General features: G+C 39.5%; 1 protein-coding gene across 3 annotated transcripts in view; it reads left to right on the forward strand.

The window, feature by feature from the left end:
* Window positions 1–17,077: 17,077 nt before the first annotated feature.
* LSM14A (LSM14A mRNA processing body assembly factor) overlaps window positions 17,078–22,410 on the forward strand; it is a 61,765-nt gene continuing 56,432 nt past the window's right edge. For all 3 annotated transcript variants that reach the window (XM_020985018.2, XM_020985017.2, XM_020985019.2), the window contains exon 1: window positions 17,078–17,300. In XM_020985018.2, the coding sequence (XP_020840677.1) occupies window positions 17,180–17,300 (121 nt within the window). In that variant the 5' untranslated portion in view covers window positions 17,078–17,179. The remainder of the gene's footprint in view (window positions 17,301–22,410) is intronic.

Below are 22,410 nucleotides of genomic sequence, written 5' to 3' on the forward strand. Positions count from 1 at the left end.
ATCTCAAGCTTCATTTTTTTGTGTAGCTATTTTCAGAGCTAGTTCTATGGGTCTGTAAGTTTTCAGTTCTTCCAAGGTGGTATAATCTAAGTAGAGGTGTGTTTACTACTCTCCTGGTCTGTGCTCTGGTCTGTGAGTGACCACAAGCATTCTTTTCCACCCTAGAACTATGACCAGGGTACCCTCCCTGATTCTCTGTGGCGGCAAGCTATGATGTGCTATGTTTCTCCTCCCCCTGGGGCTGTAGCCCAGACCTGTGTTGAAGCAATGACACAGAGTTTTCAATCCAGTGCCAGCAAAGGGATCCCTGTAATCTCTTTCTGACCAATTGTCCAACCCCACTAATGTCTGTGCACTGAGAGCTCCACATGTGCTGCTGTTAATTCGGCTGCCCTGAAGGCCTGGGGCTATCTTGCCCTGGGGTGTTGCCTGTACAGGACTGTGCTCCACTCTCATTCAAGTGTAACAGACCTTTCCTGCTAACCTTTTAATTTGCTTTGGGCTTGTAAGTTCTGCTGCTCCAGAATTTGTTTTGAAGCATTATTTTAAAGTTGTTTGGAGGGGAATTTGAGAGAGCTCAGGTGAGTCCCTACCTTCCTGCACCATCTTGGCTCCACCTCTATCCTCCAAAGTTCTTGATTTCACTATCTTGATTCCTTATTTAGCCTGAACCTTTTTTTAGCAAATCAGTTGACAATGTTACTTGGATTTGAATAAAGCACAGAGAAATATTATCTTTAAATATAGCTTTCAGACTCCTTACAACATTTCTCAGATTCCTATATTCAGATGATAGTGTTTTGGATGTTCAGTAAATATACTGATTTCCAAGCAGGAGGTATAAAATTCTTCTGATTTGCTTTTCTCTAACCAGTAAAATTCCTTTGCCTTTGCTCTTATAACAGAATTTAATATGTTGAATCAAATTAATGTTTTCATCTCTACTTATTTTGAGAAAGGAGTGATTGGCAATTGAGAGAACTGAGTCTTTTAGTTCTAGCCCTACCCCTTACTCATTTGACTCAAACAAGTCACTTGCAAATATTTAAGGTCACAGTATCACAGAGTTAGAATTAGAAGAGACTTTAAAGATCATTGAGTCTAACTCTCATTTAAATGTAAATAAGTAAACTGAGGCCCAGAGAAGTTAAGGGACTTTCCGAAAGTCACACAGCTAATAAGCATCTGAAACAGGATCCAAACCCTGCTACCCATATAAACACCCAACCCTTTCCCCATCTTGTGCTGAGACTGATAACCAAATTAACATAATTATTATTACTCTAAGGGGCATGACAATCTAGAATCCTATGGCTCTAATCCCTATGATTTTGAGTCATAGCTTGCCTTATCCAAAGCTCACCTTTCTAGCCATCATTTCTTGGTTTCTCCTATCTAGCTATGTCAGCCTCATTCTTCCTATCCCTGTGCTACTGTACTCTACCCTATCCTCTGAAACCTTATTCTTTTGAATGCACTTCAAAGTAAACCTGTGGTCCTCCCTACCTGAAATTACTTTGTTTATATTTTGCATTTAATTTTTTACATACATGCAAATGCTAATAGAAAATAAACTCCTTGAGATTAGGAGATATCTTGTTGTTTCACATCCTCAGTGCCTAGCATAGTTCTTAGTTCACTGTAGGTGTTTAATGTTTGTTAAATTCCTCCAAGTCTCTCATATCCATCTATTCTTCTCCATCGCCTTCACTGTCAGTATCCTAACTCAGGCCCATCACTTTGCACATGGACTACTGAACTATCCTAACTAGTCTTTCTGTATCCTCTTCACCCTCCCCCTTCCCCCCACTTCATTCTGAAAACGGTTGCCAAATTAATCTTCCTTTGATTATTAATGTCAATATATTCAATGGCTCCCTATTGCCTGAGGATAAAACCCAGATTTCTTAACCTGCCTAGCTTTCAGGTTCTACACAAGCAAGGCCTGGCCTGCTTTTCTCGTCTTCTTTCTCAATATTGTCCTGCATGACTGGTTTATTCATTCTCGCCCAAACAATGCCTCGCTCCTCTTTCCTATTCCCAAACCTCTATTCATGTTGTTCCTCTATACCTTAGCTGTCCTCCACTATGCACCATTCCAAATCCTACCCTAAAGTCAAAATCCAAGTCAGAATCTACCTGCTAGGTGAAGCCTTCCATAACTCTCCCAGCTGGAAGTATTCTGATCTTCTACTGAATCTCACAGTACTTAAGTCTATATGCCTTTCACTAAAGGACTTAAGGGTTAGGACACTTGGGCCTGAACCTATTTCTGATACTTATTATCCAAGTGACTATGGGAAAGACAATTAGATTCTTGGGGCTCTCATTTCTTTATCTGCCAAATGGGGATAATATTACTCATATTATCTACACTACAGGATTATTCTGAGGAAATTGCTTTGTAAACCTTAATTTTGTTGTTCAGTCACTTCAGTCACATCCAACTCTTCATGACCCCATTTGGGGTTTTCTTGGCAAAGAGATTGAAATGGTTTGTCATTTCCTTCTCTAGACCATTTTACAGATAAGGAAACTGAGGCAAACAGGATTAAGTGACTTGCCTAGGGTCACACACCTAGTGTGAGGCCAGATAACTCAGGAAGATGAGTCTTCCTGAATCTAGCCCCCAGCACTCTATCCACTGTGCCACCTAGCTGCCCTACTTTTACATATATACATAGGTGTACATGTGTGTATACACACATACATATACAAAAATATCTAAATGTGCTGAAAATGCCTTATAAAGTGCTGATTAGTTTATTATTTACTGTCCAGAACTGTTGATTCCACAATCAAATCCTCTAATCTTCTATTGATCATTTTTTACAGGCCCTTCCCTCCTACACACAATTACACTGGGCAGCTAGGTGGTGCAGTGGATACAGCATTGGCCCTGGAGTCAAAAGGACCTGAGTTCAAATCCAGCCTCAGACACTTGACATTTACTATCTGTGTGACCCTGAGCAAGTCACTCAACCTCCACTGCCTCACCAAAAATAAATAAATAAATGAAGAAAGCACACAATCACATCCAAGTCTCCCTCATCCTTAAACGACCCCCTCAATTAAACTATACCATTTCCTCAAGCCATCATTCTATAGTTCTCTTCTCAGCCAAGTCCTTTGGGGAAAAAAAAACAAAACATTTTATTCATTGCCTCCACTTACTCTCCACTCATTCAAATCAATACCTATTAGACTGTGAGCCTCTTTAGAGCAGATTGTCTTTTGCCTTCTTTTCTATTTCCAGAGCTTAGCACAGTGCCCAGCACACAGTAAGAGCTTAATAAATTTTTACTGACCCTCTGCAATCTGGTTTCCAACTTCATCACTCAAATAAAACTTTTTCTCCAGTTACCAATGATCTCTTAATTACCAAACTCAAGGACTTTTTCTCAATCCTCTTTCCTCTTCACCTATATGTGATACAGCACACTGTTAACTACCCTTTCCTCCCAGATACTCTTTCCTCTATGGAAACGCTTCTTTATTAAACCATGGGAGGTGATTAGATCACCAAGTGAAATAACATAGAGAGGAGAATGGAGCTAAGATGGCAGAGTAAAAGCAGGCACTCGCTTGAGCTCTCCCCCAAATCCTTCTAAATACCTGTAAAAAAAAATGACTCTAAACAAGTTCTAGAGCAGCAGAACCCACAATAAGACAGAGTGAAACAATTTCCAGCCCAAGACAACCTGGATGGTTGACAGGAAAGGTCTGTTGCACCAGGCTGGGAGAAGAGTGCAGTTCAGCGTGCAGGCAGAGATGGGGCCACAGAAAACCTGGAACAAGCCTCAGAAGACTGAATCACTGGCAGCTGTGGCAGTTTCCAGACTTCTCAACCCACAAATGCCAAAGACAACTTACATGGTCAGTGGGAAAGGTCTATATCAGACCTGAGTGAGAGAGGAGCACAGTCTAGTCCTGCCCTAGCGTAGCCCCAGTGAGGCAGCCACAGCAGCAGTGCTTGCTTACAGAGGTCTCGGCCCACAGACGATGGGGGGATCGAGTGGCTGATCAGAAGGAGCCCATAGGGATCTCTTTGCTGGCTCTGAGGCAGGATTCTCTTGCTTTGCCCTTGCTTGGATCTGGGTCACAGTCCTGGCTGACAATCCCGGGGCAAGGAGGAGCACTGGCATGGAGGAGTTTGTGGCAGCAGTGCAGAGAGAATCCTCTTCACAGTTCCAAGGCAGAAAAGAGTGCTTGTGGTCACTCACAGACCAGAGCACAGGCCAGGAAAGGAGTAAATATCTTGCTTTTGATCATACCACCTTGGAAGAACTGAAAATTTACAGGTCCCTACAAGTATCTCTGAAAACAGCTACACAAAATCCCTGAAGCTTGGGACAGTATACCCTCCACACTGTAAGCAGAGCTCTACCTTAACAAAGAGTTAAAAAGTCAAGTAACTGGCTGGAAACATGAGCAGGCAACTAAAAAAAAAATCAGACTATAGAATCTTACTTTGGTGAGAAAGAAGATAAAACATACAACCAGAAGAAGACAACAACGTCAAAGCTCCTACATTCAAAGCTTCCAAGAAAAATATGAATTGGGCTCAGCCCATGGAAGACCTCAAAAAGGATTTTGAAAATCAAGTAAGAGAGGTAGAGGAAAAACTGGGAAGAGAGATGAGAATGATGCAAGAAAATCATGAAAAATGAGTCAACAGCTTGGTAAAGGAGACACAAAAAATTGCTGAAGAAAATAACACCTTAAAAAACAGACCAGGCCAAATGGTAAAAGAGGCCCAAAAAGCCAATGAGAAGAAAACTGCCTTAAAAAATTGAACTGGCCAAATAGAGAAGGAGATCCAAAAGCTCACTGAAGAAAATAATTCCTTAAAAATTAGAACAGAACAAATGGAAGCTAAATACTTTATGAGAAATCAAGACATAATAAAATACACTGTGTGATGACTAACTTTGATAGACTTATCTTTTCTTAGCAATGCAAGGATCTAAGACAATGCCAAAAGACTCGTAACGAAAAATGCTGTCCACATTCAGAAGAAGAACTATGGAGTCTGAATGCAGATGGAAGCATATTATTTGCTCGCTCTTCCTTTTTTTTTTGTTTCTTCTTTCTCATAGTTTCTCCCATTGGTTCTAAATCTTGTTTACAATATGACTGATTTGAAAATAGGTTTAATATGAATGTATATGTTGAGCCTATATCAATTTTCAGGCTATCTTGGCGTGGGAGAGAAGAGAGATGGGGAGAAAATTTGGAACTGAGAGGAAGTGAGTGTTGAAAACTAAAAAGAAAGGAAAAAAAACAATAAAATATAACCAAAAGAATGAAAAAATAGAAGAGCATATGAAATATCTCATTAGAAAAACAACTGACCTGGAAGACAGATCCAGGCGAGAAAATCTAAAATTATGGGACTACCTAAAAGCCATAATCAAAAAAAAGAGCCCAGACATCACCTTTCAAGAAATTATCAAGGAAAACTGCCCTGATATTCTAGCAGAGGGTAAAACAGAAATTAAAAGAGCCCACTGATCACCTCCTGAAAGAGATCCCAAAATGAAAACTCCCAGGAATATTATAACCAAATTCCAGACTTTCATGTTCAAGGAGAAAATACTGTAAGTAGCCAGAAAGAAACAATTCAAGTATCATGGAGTCACAGTCAGGATAAACAGAATTTAGCAGCTTCTACCTTAAAGGACTGGAGGGCTTGGAATATGATATTCCAGAAGGCAAAGGTGCTAGGATCACAACCAAGAATCACCTCCCCAGCAAAATTGAGTATAATTCTTCAGGGGGAAAAATGGACATTCAATGAGAGAGAGGATTTTCAAGCATTCTTGATGAAAAGAATAATAGAAAATTTGACTTTCAGATACAAGAACCAAGAGAAGCATAAAAAGGAAAACAGAAAAGGGCAATCATAAGAGACTTAATAAGGTTAAACTGTTTACATTCCTACACGGAAAGATGATATTTGTAACTTATAAGACCTTTCTCATTATTAAGGTAGTTAGAAGTGTATATATAGACAGAAGGCACAGGGGTAAGTTGAATACAAAGGGTTGATATCTAAAAAATAAAATTAAAGGATAAGAGAGGAATGTACTGGGAGAAAGAGAAAGGGAGAGGTAGAATTGGATAAACTATCTCACATAAAAGAGGCAAGAAAAAGCTTTTACAGTGGAGAGGAAAAGGGAGCGGGAGAGGGGTAGTGACTGAACCTTACTCTCATCAGAACTGGCTCAAACAAAGAATAACATACACACTCAATTAAGTATAGAAATCTATCTTACCCTACAGGAAAGTAGGAGGGGAAGGGGATAAGAGAAGAGGGGAATGATAAAAGGGAGGGCAGATTGGGGAAGGAGGTCAAAAGCAAAACTCCTTTGAAGAAGGACAGAGTGAAAGAAGAGAGGGAATAGAAAAAATGGGGGAGGGAAATAGGATGGAGGGAGATACAGTTAGCAATAGTAAGTGTGGAAAAAAAAATTTAAAGCAAGTTTCTCTGATAAAGGCCTCATTTCTCAAGCATATAGAGAACTGAGTCAAATTTATAAAAATAAGAGCCATTCTCTAACTAAATGATCAAAGGATATGATCAGTTTTCAGATGAAGTAATCAAAGTTATCTACAGCCATATGAAAAAATATTATAACTCATTATTGATTGGAGCAAAATAAAACAATTCTGAGGTGCAACCTCATACCTATTAGATTGCCTAATAGGACAGAAAAGGTAAATGACAAATGTTGCAGGGGGATTGGGAAAGATGAGGCATTAATGTACTGTTTTTGGAGTTGTTAACTGATTCAACCGTTCTGTAGAGCAATTTGGAATTATGCCCAAAGGGCTATAAAACCATGCATACCTTTTAGATTAGCAATACCACTAATAGGTCTGAATCCCAAAAGAGATAAAAAACAAAAAGGAAAAGGACCTATATGTACAAAAATATTTATAGTGGCTCTTTTCTGGGGGCAAAGAATTAGAAATTGAGTGGATGCCTATCAATTAGGGAATGGCTGAACAAGTTATGGTATGTGATGATGATGGAATACTATTGTACTATAAGAAATGATAAGGAGTATACTCTCAGAAAAATTTGGAAAGACTTGCATGGGCTGATGGAAAGCAAAATGAACAGCAATACTGTAAGATGATCAGCCTTGAATGACTTATTTATTCTCAGCAACATAACGATCCAAGATAATTCTAAAGGACTTATGATGGAAGGTGCTATCCATCCACAGAGAAGGAACTGATGATCTTTGAGTGCATATTGAAGCATACTTTTTTTTTTACTTTATTTTTCTTGAGGTTTTTTTTTGGGGGGGTCTGTTTTCTTTTACAACATGACTATTATAGACATGTATAATCTATATAGAATTGTTTGCCTTCTCAATGTGGGAGTGGGTGGGGAGGGAGGGAAGTAGAGAATTTAGAACTCAAAGTTTTAAAAACGAATGTTAAAAACTGTTTTTACATGTAACTGGGGAAAATAAAATACTAAATTAAAAATTAAAGAAAAGAAAATACACAGGATTTAGAGATATAATGTCAAGTCTACAGTATAGCTAGAAAACCTGTTTAGCTGGGACATAGGACATGAACGGGATGCCCCAATCAAGCACTGTGGCAGGCACTAAGAAAATAAGCACAAAGAACCAAACAGTTCCTACTCTTAAGAAATCTACAACGTAATGGAGCCAAGCACCTATAAAAATATATACAGTATAAATACAGAGTTAAGAAATACAAATACATACAAAGGATAACCAAGTATAACCACTTTTACAAGGTAATGACTCAAGATCGTTTAGGAAGTAGGACACTAGCAGAAAGGAAAATCAACAAAAGCTTCAGCTTGCTATATATATTAAAGGAAAAGAGGGACTAAATGAGGCTGAGTAAGGAGAAGTCCATTCTAGGCACATGGGAAAGCCAAAGTAAAGGCAAGATGAGAGTGTTGTGGTTAGGTAAGACAGAAAGCCAGGCCACATCAAAGTATGGGAGGGGAAGTAATGTTTAATGAGAATGCAAAGACAGTTTGGGGCCAGGTTGTGTAGAGAGCAATTTCCTTCGAGTTCTATGGCTGAGTTCTAAATTGGCAGATTACAAAGGGCTGAGGAGTGTATGAGAGGAGAGGAAATGAAAGTAGTGAATACAGACAGCTATTTCAACAAGTCTGGCTGAGAAAGAGAAGAGAACTATTAAATGATAGTTTGAGGGTGTGTAGAGTTTAGTGAAGTCTTTATTAAGGATGTGAGTCACTTGGAAATGTGTGAAGTTGGCAGGTAAGGAACAAGCTGATAGGGAGAGGTTAAATATTCCATAGGGGAGATGTTTGAGGATGCAATCTGATGAAGATGGGAACGAAGAGGATCAAATGCAGAGGGGTTAGAATTGGCAAGAAGAGCTACCTCTTCATCAGAGAGTGGGGAAAAAGGAGAGTGGGAGACATTAAGGAGTTTTGGGATAAAGACAATAGAAGAAGAGGGAGATCACACTGAATCATCTCAATCTTCCTAGTAAAATAAGAAAAGGTCCTTAAACCTGGGGGCAGGGGAGGAAGAGGTGTGATGGGATAGGACCCTTAAGGAGATAAGAAAAGGTTTGAAATAAGCAATCAATTAGAAAAGAATAAAAGCTGCTCAGCTGCAGAGAAGGCCCATTTGAGGCTGGATAACATAAATTGTAATATACCAAATCCACGTGACTGTGAGATTTTCTCTAGCTATGTTTAGTAAATGTTGAATTGAAGCAGAAGTGGATGATGAGAATAATCCAGCTCTAAGGTTTGGCAAAAGGAAAAAGGGGCAAGGGATTCCAGAGCAGAGGACAGTCTAGAAATGACTACTGGATTGAAGCTGGAGGAAGAAAGCAGAGTTAGAGCAAGGGTAATAGCTTGAGAAAATACTGAGGGGTAGAGGGACCAAAGGTCTCAATAAGACTTAAGAAGTAGCCCAGGAGGGATAAAGAATAGTGAAAGGTGTAATGATAGAATATGTTCAAATAGGGCAATGTTAAAGTTTCTAATTAGGGACGCAGAACATTTATGGGCAATAGCAAGATCTAGTGTATAATCATTCCTATGTATGGCTGAGGTAGACTTAAGATGTAGGTCAAACTTAGGAACTAGGTTAAGGGTTTGGAGGGAGCATCTAAGTGGACCTTAAAGTCCTCTTGTATAAGGAAAGGAGTTGGAGAAGAGAAAGATACTGAATTCCATAGGAAAATGTTTCTATCTATAAATGGAAAAATTACAGAGGGCTTTATATGTCAGCTTGAGAAGTTTGCATTTGTGGTATAGCAAATAAGGTCCTAAATTTAAAACAGGAGAGAACTGTGTTTGAATACTGCTTTTAGCACTGGGGACAAGTCACTTAATCTCCCTCATCTTCAATTTCTTTGTTATAGAATGCAGTTATTAATACTTATAATACCTAACTGAGGGGCTGTTGTATGAATCAAATGAGAAAATGTATGTAAAATGTTTTGCAACTTAAAGCACTACATAAATGCCAGTTGTCGTATTATGCTAAAGTTAATAACTGAGAGACAACGAAGATTTTTTTTAGAAGAGATGTGGCATGGTAACACTGCTGAATTTCAGCAATATTACTTTGGCAGCTTTGTGGAAGATAGCTTAGAGCAGGCCTGCACAACTTGAAGCCTGCCAAAGTATTTCTTCTACATACAAAGGATGTTTTCCTCTACATTTTTCATGGGCTGCCCGAAATCCTTTGGTGTACCTCAAGCACCTGGTTGTAAGTGGCTGTCCCGCCCCAGATTGTGCAGGCTTAGAGAGAGGGTTAAGTATAAGTATCTACAACTATAAAGCAAAAAATGTTGCACTAAAAACTTGTTGCTCTCTACCTATGTCTTTATCTAGAAAAATTTTATCAAGTAACTTAATAAAACTTCAAAAGTACACTTCATATCCTAAGGAAGGTAGTTTCTTGCCATTCTTCTAACATAAATAAAACAGACATGTTAGGTATTAAATCTCTCAGGAAATTGCAGATATTTACTGGAGGCAAAGAGGAATTGTATAGAAAAAAACAGTAAGTTTCTAGGGCACACGGGAAAAAACAGTCAATAATCATCACATTATTGCCTTACCAAATGACATTTCTAGCTAATCTAATGGAGTGGTATAGTGAAAAGAACAATGAGTTCAGCTAGAAAATCTGAGTTTGAGTCTCAAGTCAGAGCCTTAATAGGGTCATAGGATTTAGAGCTGCAAGGGACCTACCAGATTACATAATCATAGTCCTATGAAACCAAGAACAAAATCTAGTCATAGCCTTATAAAGGAGAAAACTGGTAAGCAGAGATGTTAAGCAACTTGCTCCTTGTTACAAAGGGAATGACAGAGCCTGGACTCAAACCCAAGTCTTGTGCCTCCAAATTCACTCCTCTTTCCATATTGGGTAAATCTCTTCCCCTGTCTGGGACTCAGTTTCCCCATCTATAAAACAGGGATAATAACATTTCTGTTGTGTCTCATACAAGAATGAACAAGACACTGCAGAGAATGATATAACATAAAGAACAGAGGATATGAAATCACAGGAAATGGTTCAAACTCTGATCCTTCTCTACTTACAGCCTACATCCATATCCTGCCCCTTTAACTGTGGGCATCCCCTGAGGTTCTGTCCTGGGTCCTCTCTCATTTCTCTACACCCTTCTCTCTCTTAAAATTTATTTATTTATTTTCAGTTTTCAACATTCACTTCCATAAGATTTTAAGTTCCAAATTTTCTCCCCATCTTTCCCCTCCCTCCCATCCCAAGACAGCATGCAATTTGATATAGACTCTACATATACATTCATATTGAACCTACTTCCACATTAGTCATGTTGTAAAGAAGAATTAGAACCAATGGGAGAAACCATGAGAAAAGAAAAAAAAAAGAAAGAAGAAAGATCAAAAAATGTGCTTCAATCTACATTCAGACTCCACAATTCTTTTTCTGGATGTAAACAGTACTTTCCATCATGAGTCCTTTGGAGTTGTCTTGGATGCTTGCATTGCTGAGAGGGGATGAGTCTGTCAAAGTTAGTCATCACACATTGCAGCTATTACTGTGTACAATGTTCTCCTGGTTCTGCTCATTTCACTCAGCATCAGACCATATAAGTCTTTCCAGGTTTTTCTAAAGTCAGCCTGTTCATCATTTCTTACAGCACAGTAGTATTCCATTACATTCATATACCACAACTTGTTCCCCAACTGATGGACATCCCCTCAATTTCCAATTCTTTGACACCACAAAAAAAGCTGCTATAAATACTTTTGTACGTGTGGGTCCTTTTCCCATTTGTATGATCTCCTTGGGATATAGACCTAGAAGTGGTATTGCTGGGCACCCTTCTCTCTTTTTATAACAACTGTACAGCTTTCTGTTGTTTTTGCAACAGTCATTTCCTAATATACTTCCAAAAGATTTTCTTGTAACATAAAGAAGTTAAACAAAACAAACAAATACAATATAGCAATATTCCACATCCACTGTACCCCACCTTTAAGTGGAGAAAAGGGAAATGTATTTTATCCATTTTTGTCATATTTTTATCACCTAGAGCCAAGATTGATCATTAATATTTAGTAAAGTTTGCCTGTCTTTAAGTGGTATTCTCCTTTTTATTACTGTTCTCACTGTCCATATCATCCCTCTTAGTGATTTCACTAGTTTTCATGGGTTCAATCATCAACTCTCTGCTAATGGTTTCCAAATCTAGCTGTCTAGTCCTAATCTCTCCTTGAGTTCTAGTCCCATATCACCAGCTGCTGGAAATCTTAAATTCATTATGGCTAAAATGGAACTTATTACCTTCCACCCTATATCTGCCCACCCTCAATTTCCCCATTTCTGTTGAGAGCATCACCATCCTTCCAGTCACCCTTGTTCTCAGCATCAGAGCCACCTTCAACTACTCCCTACCTCTACCTCCAAAGCCAATCAATTGCCAAGTCTTGGTGATTCCACCTCAATCTCTCCACTTCTCTTCACTTACATGACCACCTTCCAAATCAGGCCCTCACTTCATTGTTTCTTGCTGGGATTATTTTAATACTTTCTCCTCCTAACCATCCTCCACACAGCGACAATTCAGTTCTAGTGGCTGTGATCTCATTCAAATAGATAAAGCTTCCAATAATGCCCACTGTAAACTAACCATGCCTGTCCACATTGGGTGACTCTGATCCTTGTCTTCTCACAAATTTGCCACAGAGGGTCCACCCTATGTCCCAGGAGTCTTTCTTGTATTCTCTTAACAGTATGAGGATACCAATAAGGCATACTATTTGTCCATGATTTACATTTGCCACGTGACCAGTTTATCTTCTTTTATAGTCATACATTTCTTTGATATTACCTTTTACACGGCTTCTTCTTCATAATTCCTCGTTTAGGGGCAGCTATGTGGTGCAGTGGATAGAGCTCCGGCCTTAGAGTCAAGAGGATCTGAGTTCAAATTCAGCCTCAGATACAAAACATTTACTAGCTGTGTGACCTTGGGCAAGTCACTTAACCCCACTGCCTAACCAAAAACAATAATAATAATAATAATAATAATTCCTTGTTTAAATACGTTCTAACCTGCTCATACTCACCATATACCTCCTCATTGCCCTTTGGTGATCCTCAACTTAAAAATCTATGGAGACTACAGTGTCCTATGACTTACAGTCTAATGACCACAAAAAGAATAGTGGTTTTTAAAAGATAAGACTTTGTTCTTGGGGTCATAACAACACTAGATATTTCCCATAAACCCAATCTTCTGGTCTTGTTCAACTAATAAGCTATTTTTTCATTTACATTGTCTGTTCTAGACATACATATATGCTGATACACAAGCTCTATCCAAATGATTGCATTCATCCACTTATCTATTTCTTAGTGGACAGATAGGCCAATTTTTTTTTAATGGATGTCATTTAAGAGGCTTTGCAATGTTCTGGAACTCAATATAATCAGCACAAAGTCATCTAAAACCAGACATCTGGAATATATCCCCATCTCTAAAGAATCCATTTTCTACTTGGATCTCTTGCCATTGCAGTGTTGAACACCTTTGGCAAGCAAATATCATTCTGTTTTACACTTAATATTTGCAATGAGAGTTCTCAAACAAGATTCTTTCTAATGTTAAAAAATCTTGTGCAATTTTGACATATGGATATGAGACTTTGTTGGAGGAGAAACTTTAAGGTTGAATTTTGCTCTACCAAACCAAATCAAATCAAATCAAATCAATCAATATGCATTTATTCAGCATCTAATATGTGGTAAGTACTATGGTAATGCACTCAAGAGAAATAGGGAAATGTTTTAAAAATAAAAGCCACATTTATTTAAACAAAAACATACACACAGTGTACAATGAATATGGCTTATACAGAACAAAACAAAAAAAATAAGAGTTTCTAAAATATCAATGAGAAGGAGCTGCCCTAAGTATCTGTGCATCACTCTCCAAGGAAGAAATACACATTGTCAATTCAACTGGAATAGATAATGCACCCAAGAGGATAACAAGGGCCAAAGCAGCCTTTTGGAAAGTACCACAAGAAACAGAAAAATGGGTATAGGGCAAAATATGAAGTTATAATATATCCATTCCAGAGTACATATGTACAGAAGGTTGTGTACATGACATAGAAAGAGGACACTGATGAGTGAAGTGATCCTGGTGAAGGGGTATCTACACTCTCCTACAAAATAGCATCCTTGGGGCAGCTAGGTGGCACAGTGGATAGAGCACCCACCCTGGAGTCAGGAGGACCTAAGTTCAAATCCGGCCTCAGACCAAACACTTGATACTTACTAGCTGTGTGACCCTGGGCAAGTCACTTAACCCCAACTGCCTAAAAATGAAAAAAAAACAACAGCATCCTTAATGTATAGTATCACTTTGGATTACAAAATGAACGCAAAACTAATACTGGCAGTGAAGTAAATTTAAAGAAATTGATGTAAACCCTAAATCCTAGTCTACTGACATGTACAAGGCCATGAATCAGAGACCAATGTAGATGGATCCTGCCAGTAAAGGACTTACTTTCTGAGAGTAAGTTTGATTCACAGAGTGACTATGAATCTTTTTTAGCTCAAAAGGCACCATGATTGATTAACTGATAGGCTGTAGGTCTGAAAAGGTCATCCTCCATCTTAACGAATCCAACTTGCTCACAGCAAGACCTTTGAAGCCAGATCTGTCTTAACCATACTAGTTCATACCACCATCAGTGATGTCTTCTATAGCTCTTTCTGGTTTGTTTGTTTTTTCCTGGTGAAATAGGGAAATTTTAAGGATGGGTAGATATAAGGTAGTTCCATTTTAGACATATTGAGCTTGAGATGACAACTCTAAACAGAGACAAAAATGAACAGTCCCTGCCCTCCAGGAGCTTAGATTCTCTCAGAAGAAATATATACATCTATAACTATACAGAAAATAAACACAAGGCAATTTAGGGGAGGAAATACCAGCAGCTTGGAGCATCAGGAAAGGCCTCATGCTAAAATAGTTCTTGAGTTTGATACAAAGACAAAAAAAAAAGTCAGCCCTATTTTCCCGCTTTTTTCTTTAGGAGAGAGATTAAAACTAACACAAAACTAGAAAAACAAAAACTAGAGAAAAACAGACATGATACGGAACTAAACAATGAGAATTTGATATACTTAAACTAGTTATTAATGCCAAAAAATGGGAACTGGACAGAGGAAAATCCATACTGGTAACATTTTTCAAAAAAAGTTTAACTAATAATATGAATCAATTGCCAAAGGCTAGTGGACAGAAAGCTGGACTCACAGTCAGGAGCTCAAGTCCTGCTTAGGATACATAATGGCTATGTCAGTGGGCAAGGAACAAACTCTTAGCTCTCCAGGCAACTCTAAAGATTACAAGGGGCTTGGTGGAGCAAGGGCCCTGGAGTTAGGAGGACCTGAGTTCAAACCCAGCCTCACACACTTGACACTTACTGGCTGTGTGACCATGGGCAAGTCATTTAACCCCAAATGTCTCACAAAAAAAAAAAGAACTGCAGATGAGATGTTGATCTGCATCAGTAGAATTTCCTCACATCAGAGTTCTACCAAAATGAAATCATAAGTAAGGATAAATTAATTAGTTGCCATAAAGAGAAGACCTTGCCAGATGGAGAGAGATGACAGTACATTACAACAATAGCTTAGAATAAAAACTCCTGGGGGCAGCTAGGTGGCGACACTTACTAGCTGTGTGACCCTGGGCAAGTCACTTAACCCCAATTGCCAAAAAAAAAGAATAAAAACTCCTTTGTAAAATCTCAGAGAAGGATGGTAGATTGTGTGCAATGTCTCATAAAAGGAGACTCACAGGAAAAAAGAAAAAAAACAAGTCTAAAGAAAACAAGTGAGAGACTGAACCAATCAATCATCCACACAGCTGCCAAAATAATTTTGTTAAAACACAGGTCTGATTATGTCATTGTTCTGTTCAAGTGTATTCTCAAGCTTCCTAATGCCTCAAGGATAAAATACAAACTGTTAGCTTGACATTTTAAGTCCTGCATAATTCGGCTCCAGACTACCTTTCTGGATTTATTTCATACTACTTCCCTTCAAATCATAATATTTCCGGCAAATTGATCAACTTGATGCTCCTCCCACTTGGTAGCGTCTGTGCCTTTGCAATGACTGTCTCCCCACTCTCATGTTTTGTAGTACATTCGCTCACCTCAACCTCTTATAATCTTTAGCTTTCTTCAAGCTTCAACCTGGGTTCTATCACCTATGGAGAACCTTCCTGAGCCCTCTAGTTTTTAGTGCCCCCAACCTTCCCCAAATAATCATGTTTTTACTTAAAGGATTACAGATTTTTTTCTCCCTAAAAGGATAAAAACTTCTGGAGGGTAATACCAGACTGGCCCTCCCAGCAGAACGACTGCACTTCGTAGGCATTTGATGAATACCAGAATTAAGACGTCGGTATGAACACAGTCAAACTATTTCTTCTCTCAGGCCTGTTAGTTTCTTCATCCCTAAAATGGAGGTTTCCTCCAATTCTAAATCCTACTAATCAGGTCGCTCAATCAAAGAGGTACTTGAACACAAGTTTTCCATTCTACTGGGGGGAAGAGGGCACAACACACATATACAGATATATACCAAAAAGCAAAGTAATTTTTTTTCAGGGAAGGCACTGGGAGCTGGGAGACATCAGACAAGGCTTCATGTAGAAGGTTCTATTTGAGCCTTTTCAGAGAAAACAAGGGTTTCTACGAGAAGCACGTTAGGAAAAAGTACATTCTAGGTATGGGTAACTGCTAGTGCAAAGAAAAGGAGAAGAGATGACGAACGTGAAGAACAGCAAGAAAACCAGCATGGCTGGGCCGTACGTCGAGTGCGGGAAGGGGAATAACGCATAAAAAGGGGAATGGCAGGTTGGCAAGCATGGAGCGAAATGTTCTAGTCTCCCCTGGTTAAGGCGCCCAAATGTTCAAGAATAGCTTCCTTCTATATTCCTGGAAAAGGGTCTCCGAGAAGCTCCCAGGCAAACGGGGGTCTGTGCCAAGGGCTTCAGACGACCCGGCACCCCCGGAAATGTGCTCGCTGGACCGCAGGTTGCCCAGCGTTAAGATGAAAAGCCGCACAGTGACGGGCTCCTTGGGCTTCATTCACCGTAACGCATTTCCGGGGCCCGGAGCTACGAACGCGCTTGAGCTTCCCGCGGCCGAATCACGAACCCGAGGCAAGCCAGCTTCTCTTTCACTAACCGGCAGGTACGACACCACGCAGAAGAACCCGACCCGAGGAGACCTCGCGAGACAAAACGGGATCACTTCCTCCCGGCATACCCCTCGGCTGCCGCCGCCGTCGCCGCCGCCGCGCCGCCGCCGCCGCCGCCGCCGCGGTTTGTAGGAGGGGGAAGGGAAGGCTACTTGGCTGGTTGAGGGGGGCGGGGGAGCGAGCAAGCGAGCGGAGCGCGGCGAGCGGAGCGGAGCGGAGGGCGGCCATGTTGGGAGAGAGGCGGCTGCAGTAGTCGGCGGAGCGGGCCGGGGCCGAGGCCAGGCGGGCCAGCTCGTCGTGGGACGGAGCTGGGGGTGGGAGCGGGAGCGGCGGCAGCGGCAGCGGATCGGCCTCTCTAAGGATCCTGCCCGGGCTCCGGGGGCGGCGGGGGCCGGGGCGACGCCATGAGCGGAGGGACCCCCTACATCGGCAGCAAGATCAGCCTCATCTCCAAGGCGGAGATCCGCTACGAGGGCATCCTCTACACCATCGACACGGAGAACTCCACCGTGGCCCTCGCCAAAGGTACGGCTGGGGCCGACGGACCGCGGGCGGGCCGGGATCGGCGTTCTGGCGGAAGGGCGGGAGGACTCGGCACCCCGGTCTGCCTTACCTCCCCGCCCGCCGCCGCCGCTGCCCGGGCTTCTGGGGGGTTTTGCTTGCGCGGAGGCCTCCTCACCGGCGGCCTCACCCACACAATGTGACGCCGACTCGGGACTTACACGCGCAGGTCTGAGTCCGCGAAAGCGGCGGGCGCAAGAGTTGCCTTTGAGCTCCCTCTGTCCCCTAGGCCCGGGGAGGCCTAGGCACAAAAGCTGCTCTTTGAAACTGTAAAATGACCGGGGGTCAGCGTTGGGGGAGGGCTTCGAGGCACTCCGTGTAAGAGAGTCACCAAGAGCAGTCAAAGATGATCTCCCAGGCCTTTTCCAGACTGAAAAATTCTGCGATACTGCCCTCAGACATCGCAAAACAAAAGCTAGGACGTTTTTTTAAAAAAAATTACCCTCTCAATAAATTTGACCTCTTTATTTTCATAGCCTTAATATTAGCCATAATTCCTTATGTCGTTCTTGTTTAGAAAAGAGTGTATTTTGTATAGTCAATTAGAAATGTTTCAACGTCGTGAAATTTTAAGAAAATGTGAACAGTATGCCAAGATTTAGTGTGTACCTTATAGGTTAAAGGGTCTAAAAAGACTATAAATAACACACGAAGCTGCAACTTGTTTGAAAAGTAATATTTACCTGCTAAACCAGAATAGTTCCAAAAGCTTATGCGGTGACCCATTTAGGGTATGTATTTAAACGAACCACTCTGAACTAGGCTGGAGTTCAGCTAGCTTTTGGAGTCCATTTCTGTGTCTTGGAAACAAATTGAAAGAGAGTTGAGTTTAAGATGAATGTTGGAAAACCAGACCTGAATAGACAGTGTACTGATAATGTGGATCTTTGTGAAGCCTTGTGACTAAAAGGGGGAAGTTCTGAGATGGGATATATATGAGACTTGTCCTACTGGTAGGGTTCAGCAATTGCCACAGGATGTCTGGTTTTTGTTTCCTTTCACATGTTTTTGCCCCTTAGACTGAAAGAAAGAGATGAAGAGAATAAATCTGTTCAGGCCTTTTGGCTTAGAGACTCTCATACTGCTCAGAAGTGACAATATTGCAAACTAAAAAGAATAGCATGATGTCTTCCTAGGGAACAGGTGGTGATCTCTGTTTTCTCTCTTAAGATTCTCTCAAACCTTGAAGGAAGAGGGGGGATAATTGAGTGTGAGGAAAGGTAAAAGTATAATTTGTTTTTGCCAATTTATTTGTTGTAGTTAGCTTTTAATTGAACCTGTGCTTGGAGTTGTAGAAGCCAAAGTTTCAAAGTTCAGAAAATACCCTTTAGTTAACACTTTCTATTTCACCCTGATCAAAGAGTAAAAATATTAGTATTAGCCAGTCCCTTTTCAGAATACCTCCCTATGACACTGTTGAGAAACAAGGATAATATCTGTCAGAGTTTGTTATAGTGAAAGAGATGCATTATATGTCATGGTGTATAAGGGGCACAGTTTGATCCGGGCTGCATGTTATAACCAAGTTCATAGTGTGGCAGGATACTTTTTACGACAGTTTTACTGTTTACTCCATTAGTTAGTTTTAGTGGTCTTGTACTTGTGTTCTAAAGCCATTCTCTTTAAAAAATGAATTTCTTCCAAAAACAGAAGTAGCACTTGAAATAGAAAAGTATCCTTGTCTAATTTAAAACATTGCATCGTTAAAACAATTAGCTTTTTCAAGAGTCCCCAGGAAAATAATATTTAACTACCTTGAGTGGAGTTTCTGACAGAATGCTTGAAACTCTTTTGGTTTACATGTGGTGTATTTATTGCTTCTTTGGAGGTACTACTGACCTTACACAAATTCATCTTGTTTTTGCTCTTTCAGTGCTTGGAATTTTAATATATTTACAGATTTATATTTATGCAATTTCCATCATCTACTTTCCTACACTTTTTTTGGCAATTACAAAAAGATTATCATAAACACATAATTCAGAAAGATCAATTGAAAAATAATTCCAAATTAGAATATTACTCTGACTTTAGCAGCTTTTGAAAAATACTGTGTCCACATTCTAATAGGCCTTGAGGGATAAAAAAGGAAACAGTGTAAATTGCAGATTTCCCAGTCTTCATAATCAGCAACTTCTTCATCTTTTCTCCATTCTCGTTACTCACAAAAGATGACCAGTGAGAATGTACTTGGTTAAAGCTTAAACATTACTTTTTTGCTTTATGCCAAAATTGCATTCTGTCACAACCCACGTTTTCACTGAATCAGCATTCTCCTTCAGTTGACTTCTAAGCGGTCTAAGATAAGGTTCTGTGCTCTGTCTAAAGTAAAGATATGTTTTATGTTGCTTTGTTAGCAACTTTATGTACTTACATTCCTACCCACACATAATTTGTTCTTTGTATCTTAACTGAGTAAACAATTCAATCCTTACTGTTGTTCCACAGTTTAGGGACAGCTAGGTAGTGCAGTGGATAAATAGAGCACCTGCCTTGGATTCAGGAGGACCTGAGTTCAAATTTGAGCCTCAGACACATAACACTTATTAGCTGTGTAACCCTGGGCAAGTCACTGAACCCCCATTGCCAAAAAAAGAAAAGGTAACAGACTACAGTTTAAAATTATGTTGTTAGTGTATTTACGTTCTGCATATGAACGTCATAATAGAAATTCATCCATTTCATATCACTATATATGCTTTTTCTTAAGTAAAGAAAATGATTTCTCAAAAATATATCAGAGGTTTTTTGCCTTTATGAAAAGAAACAAGTTTTATCAGCTTTGCAAAAAATTATTAACTTGTTGCAGCTATTCCATGGAGTAATATAGAAATCTAATCCTATTTAGCAAAAAAAAAAAAAACAACCCAATAGATATCTACATATTTTAAATCTAATGCCCTTTTTGTGTTCCAGTTTTAATACATCAGATTTTAATGTATGCCTAGTTTGATAACACTTGAAATTTGGAAATTCCACCTATTTCAGAGTTTGGAAGGGACCTCAGGTCATACAGTTCAGTTACTAGCAGAACATGAATCCCTTCTCCACCCCACCAAATAAGAGATTATTCAACATTTGCTTGAAGACCTCCAGAGAAGAGAAACCTATCATCTCTGAGGTTAGCCCATTCTACCCTTTAGAGCCAGATGCTAGTAAATTTTTCCTGAAAACAGTCCCACATAAACCTTTGCTGTCCAGAGAATAAATCTAATCCTTTTTTATATGTTACCCATTCATATATTTGAAAATAGTTCCAAAGTATAGATAAGAAAATTATTTTTTTAAAGTAGTCATGTAATAAAATTTTAACAAAATTATATTTGTCATTCTTAGTTACTCAGAATCATTCTAATAATCAAAACATACAGTAGAATGTAGTTTTAAGACTTCAATTCAGAGTTGTTACCAAACTGTTAGCATTCGATCAAATCAACAAGCATTTATTAAGATATTTTCTATCTGCTAGGCCTTGTGTTTAGTGATGGGGATAAAACAACTAAAAAGAAAAAGAAACAGTCTCTGCATCTTGAAGATGTGAGGGGTTTTTTGAGGTGGAGGTGAGGAGGGAATTACTGTTAATGGGGGTCAGCCAGTGCAAAGGGAAGAAATATATATATTATGAGGCTGAAGCTTCTACTATTAGTTTCTTTTTGTTTGTTTGTTTTTTGTTGTTGCTAGGCAATGGGTAAGTGACTTGCCCAAGGTCACACATAAGTGTTATGTGTCTGAGATCAGATTTGAACTGAGGTCCTCCTGAATCCAGGGCCTGTGCTCTATCCACTGCGCCACCTAGCTGCCCCTACTGTTAGTTTCAGTACAGGGCTATGCATCATCAGTACTAGCTTAGATCCTCTAAGTGGTGGCTGCTAATCATTGGACTAGTTGTAGTGGTATCCTCTCATTGCAACAAGCTGACAATCTTATATTTTTTTTGTTTCTTCATATGTATTCAGAATCAACTATCTCAGTGTTGATCTGTATCACAAAGGGTGGTTCTATTTAGTTTTAGGTGACCCGGTTAGATTTTATTTGGGAATTTCTTTAAACATGTTTATTTCTCATGGTACTACTAAGATAGGTCAACATTGTCCTTCCCATTTTTTACCCCTCAGAGTTGGGGTGCTTAGTCCCACATAGTAGCACATCTGTAGCAGAGGAAGAACTTTTTTTTTCCCCTCAATAAATTCACCTTATAAGAAGAGATTTCCAAGCTGTTAGAAAATTGGAACATTTTATCTTGACAGATTTCCATCAGGTCTTTTATGCTTTAATTCAAAGAGAAGCATTTTGTAAACTTTTAAAGTGCTATCTAAATGTGAACTATCTTATCTTTTTAACATTTCCAAGGTCCATAATTTCAGTGATATGGATGCTTCTTTTACTGCCATGGATCACAGCCTCTGAGTGCCTTAGTAGGCAACATTCATATATTACCCGGGATGGGAGGGGTAGGGGGGAACAGTGGGCCACAGCAGTGGTGGTGCAAAACATCTTCTGGTAGGTTGCTAAATTTCTGGTGACAAACATCTCCTGTCCCTCAGATAACAGAAATGAAGCCATCCCCAGGCCTGTACTTGAAGCTTTTCTAGCTTGGTAATGGTAACTATAACTAACTATATAGCCTTTGAAAATCCAGGGTCAGCTCCCTTTCACAGTGTGGCATCAGAGAACTTCTTTGATATTTTCTGTTCAAAATACCCACCCCCAGATGAATGACCAAGTAAATGATACTTTGTTGCCCATGTATAAGAAATGCCACCTTAGGTTTCACGTACTAGCTTTAAGTCTGCTTAAAAATCAAAGTGATTAATTTACAAAAAGATATGTAATATCTCAATGACAGCTCAGAAAACTTTTAATTGCAGTCAGGTAGGTATTTTCCATTTGATTTGTATGTTGTCAGACAGTATAAATTGTAATGTTTTAATAATGTAAAAAGAGACAGAGACAGTGTTATTTTTAAAATTAACTTAAAACATAAATACCTTTTTAAAATGTTTATTTTTCTGAATTTAACAAATACCAGAACAAACACATCTCAATATACAAAGTAGAAAAGAATAGGAGAATT

The sequence above is a fragment of the Phascolarctos cinereus genome, unplaced genomic scaffold (genome assembly GCF_003287225.1).
Source record: "Phascolarctos cinereus isolate Bilbo 61053 unplaced genomic scaffold, phaCin_HiC Scaffold_2;HRSCAF=192, whole genome shotgun sequence".
NCBI lineage: Eukaryota > Metazoa > Chordata > Mammalia > Diprotodontia > Phascolarctidae > Phascolarctos > Phascolarctos cinereus.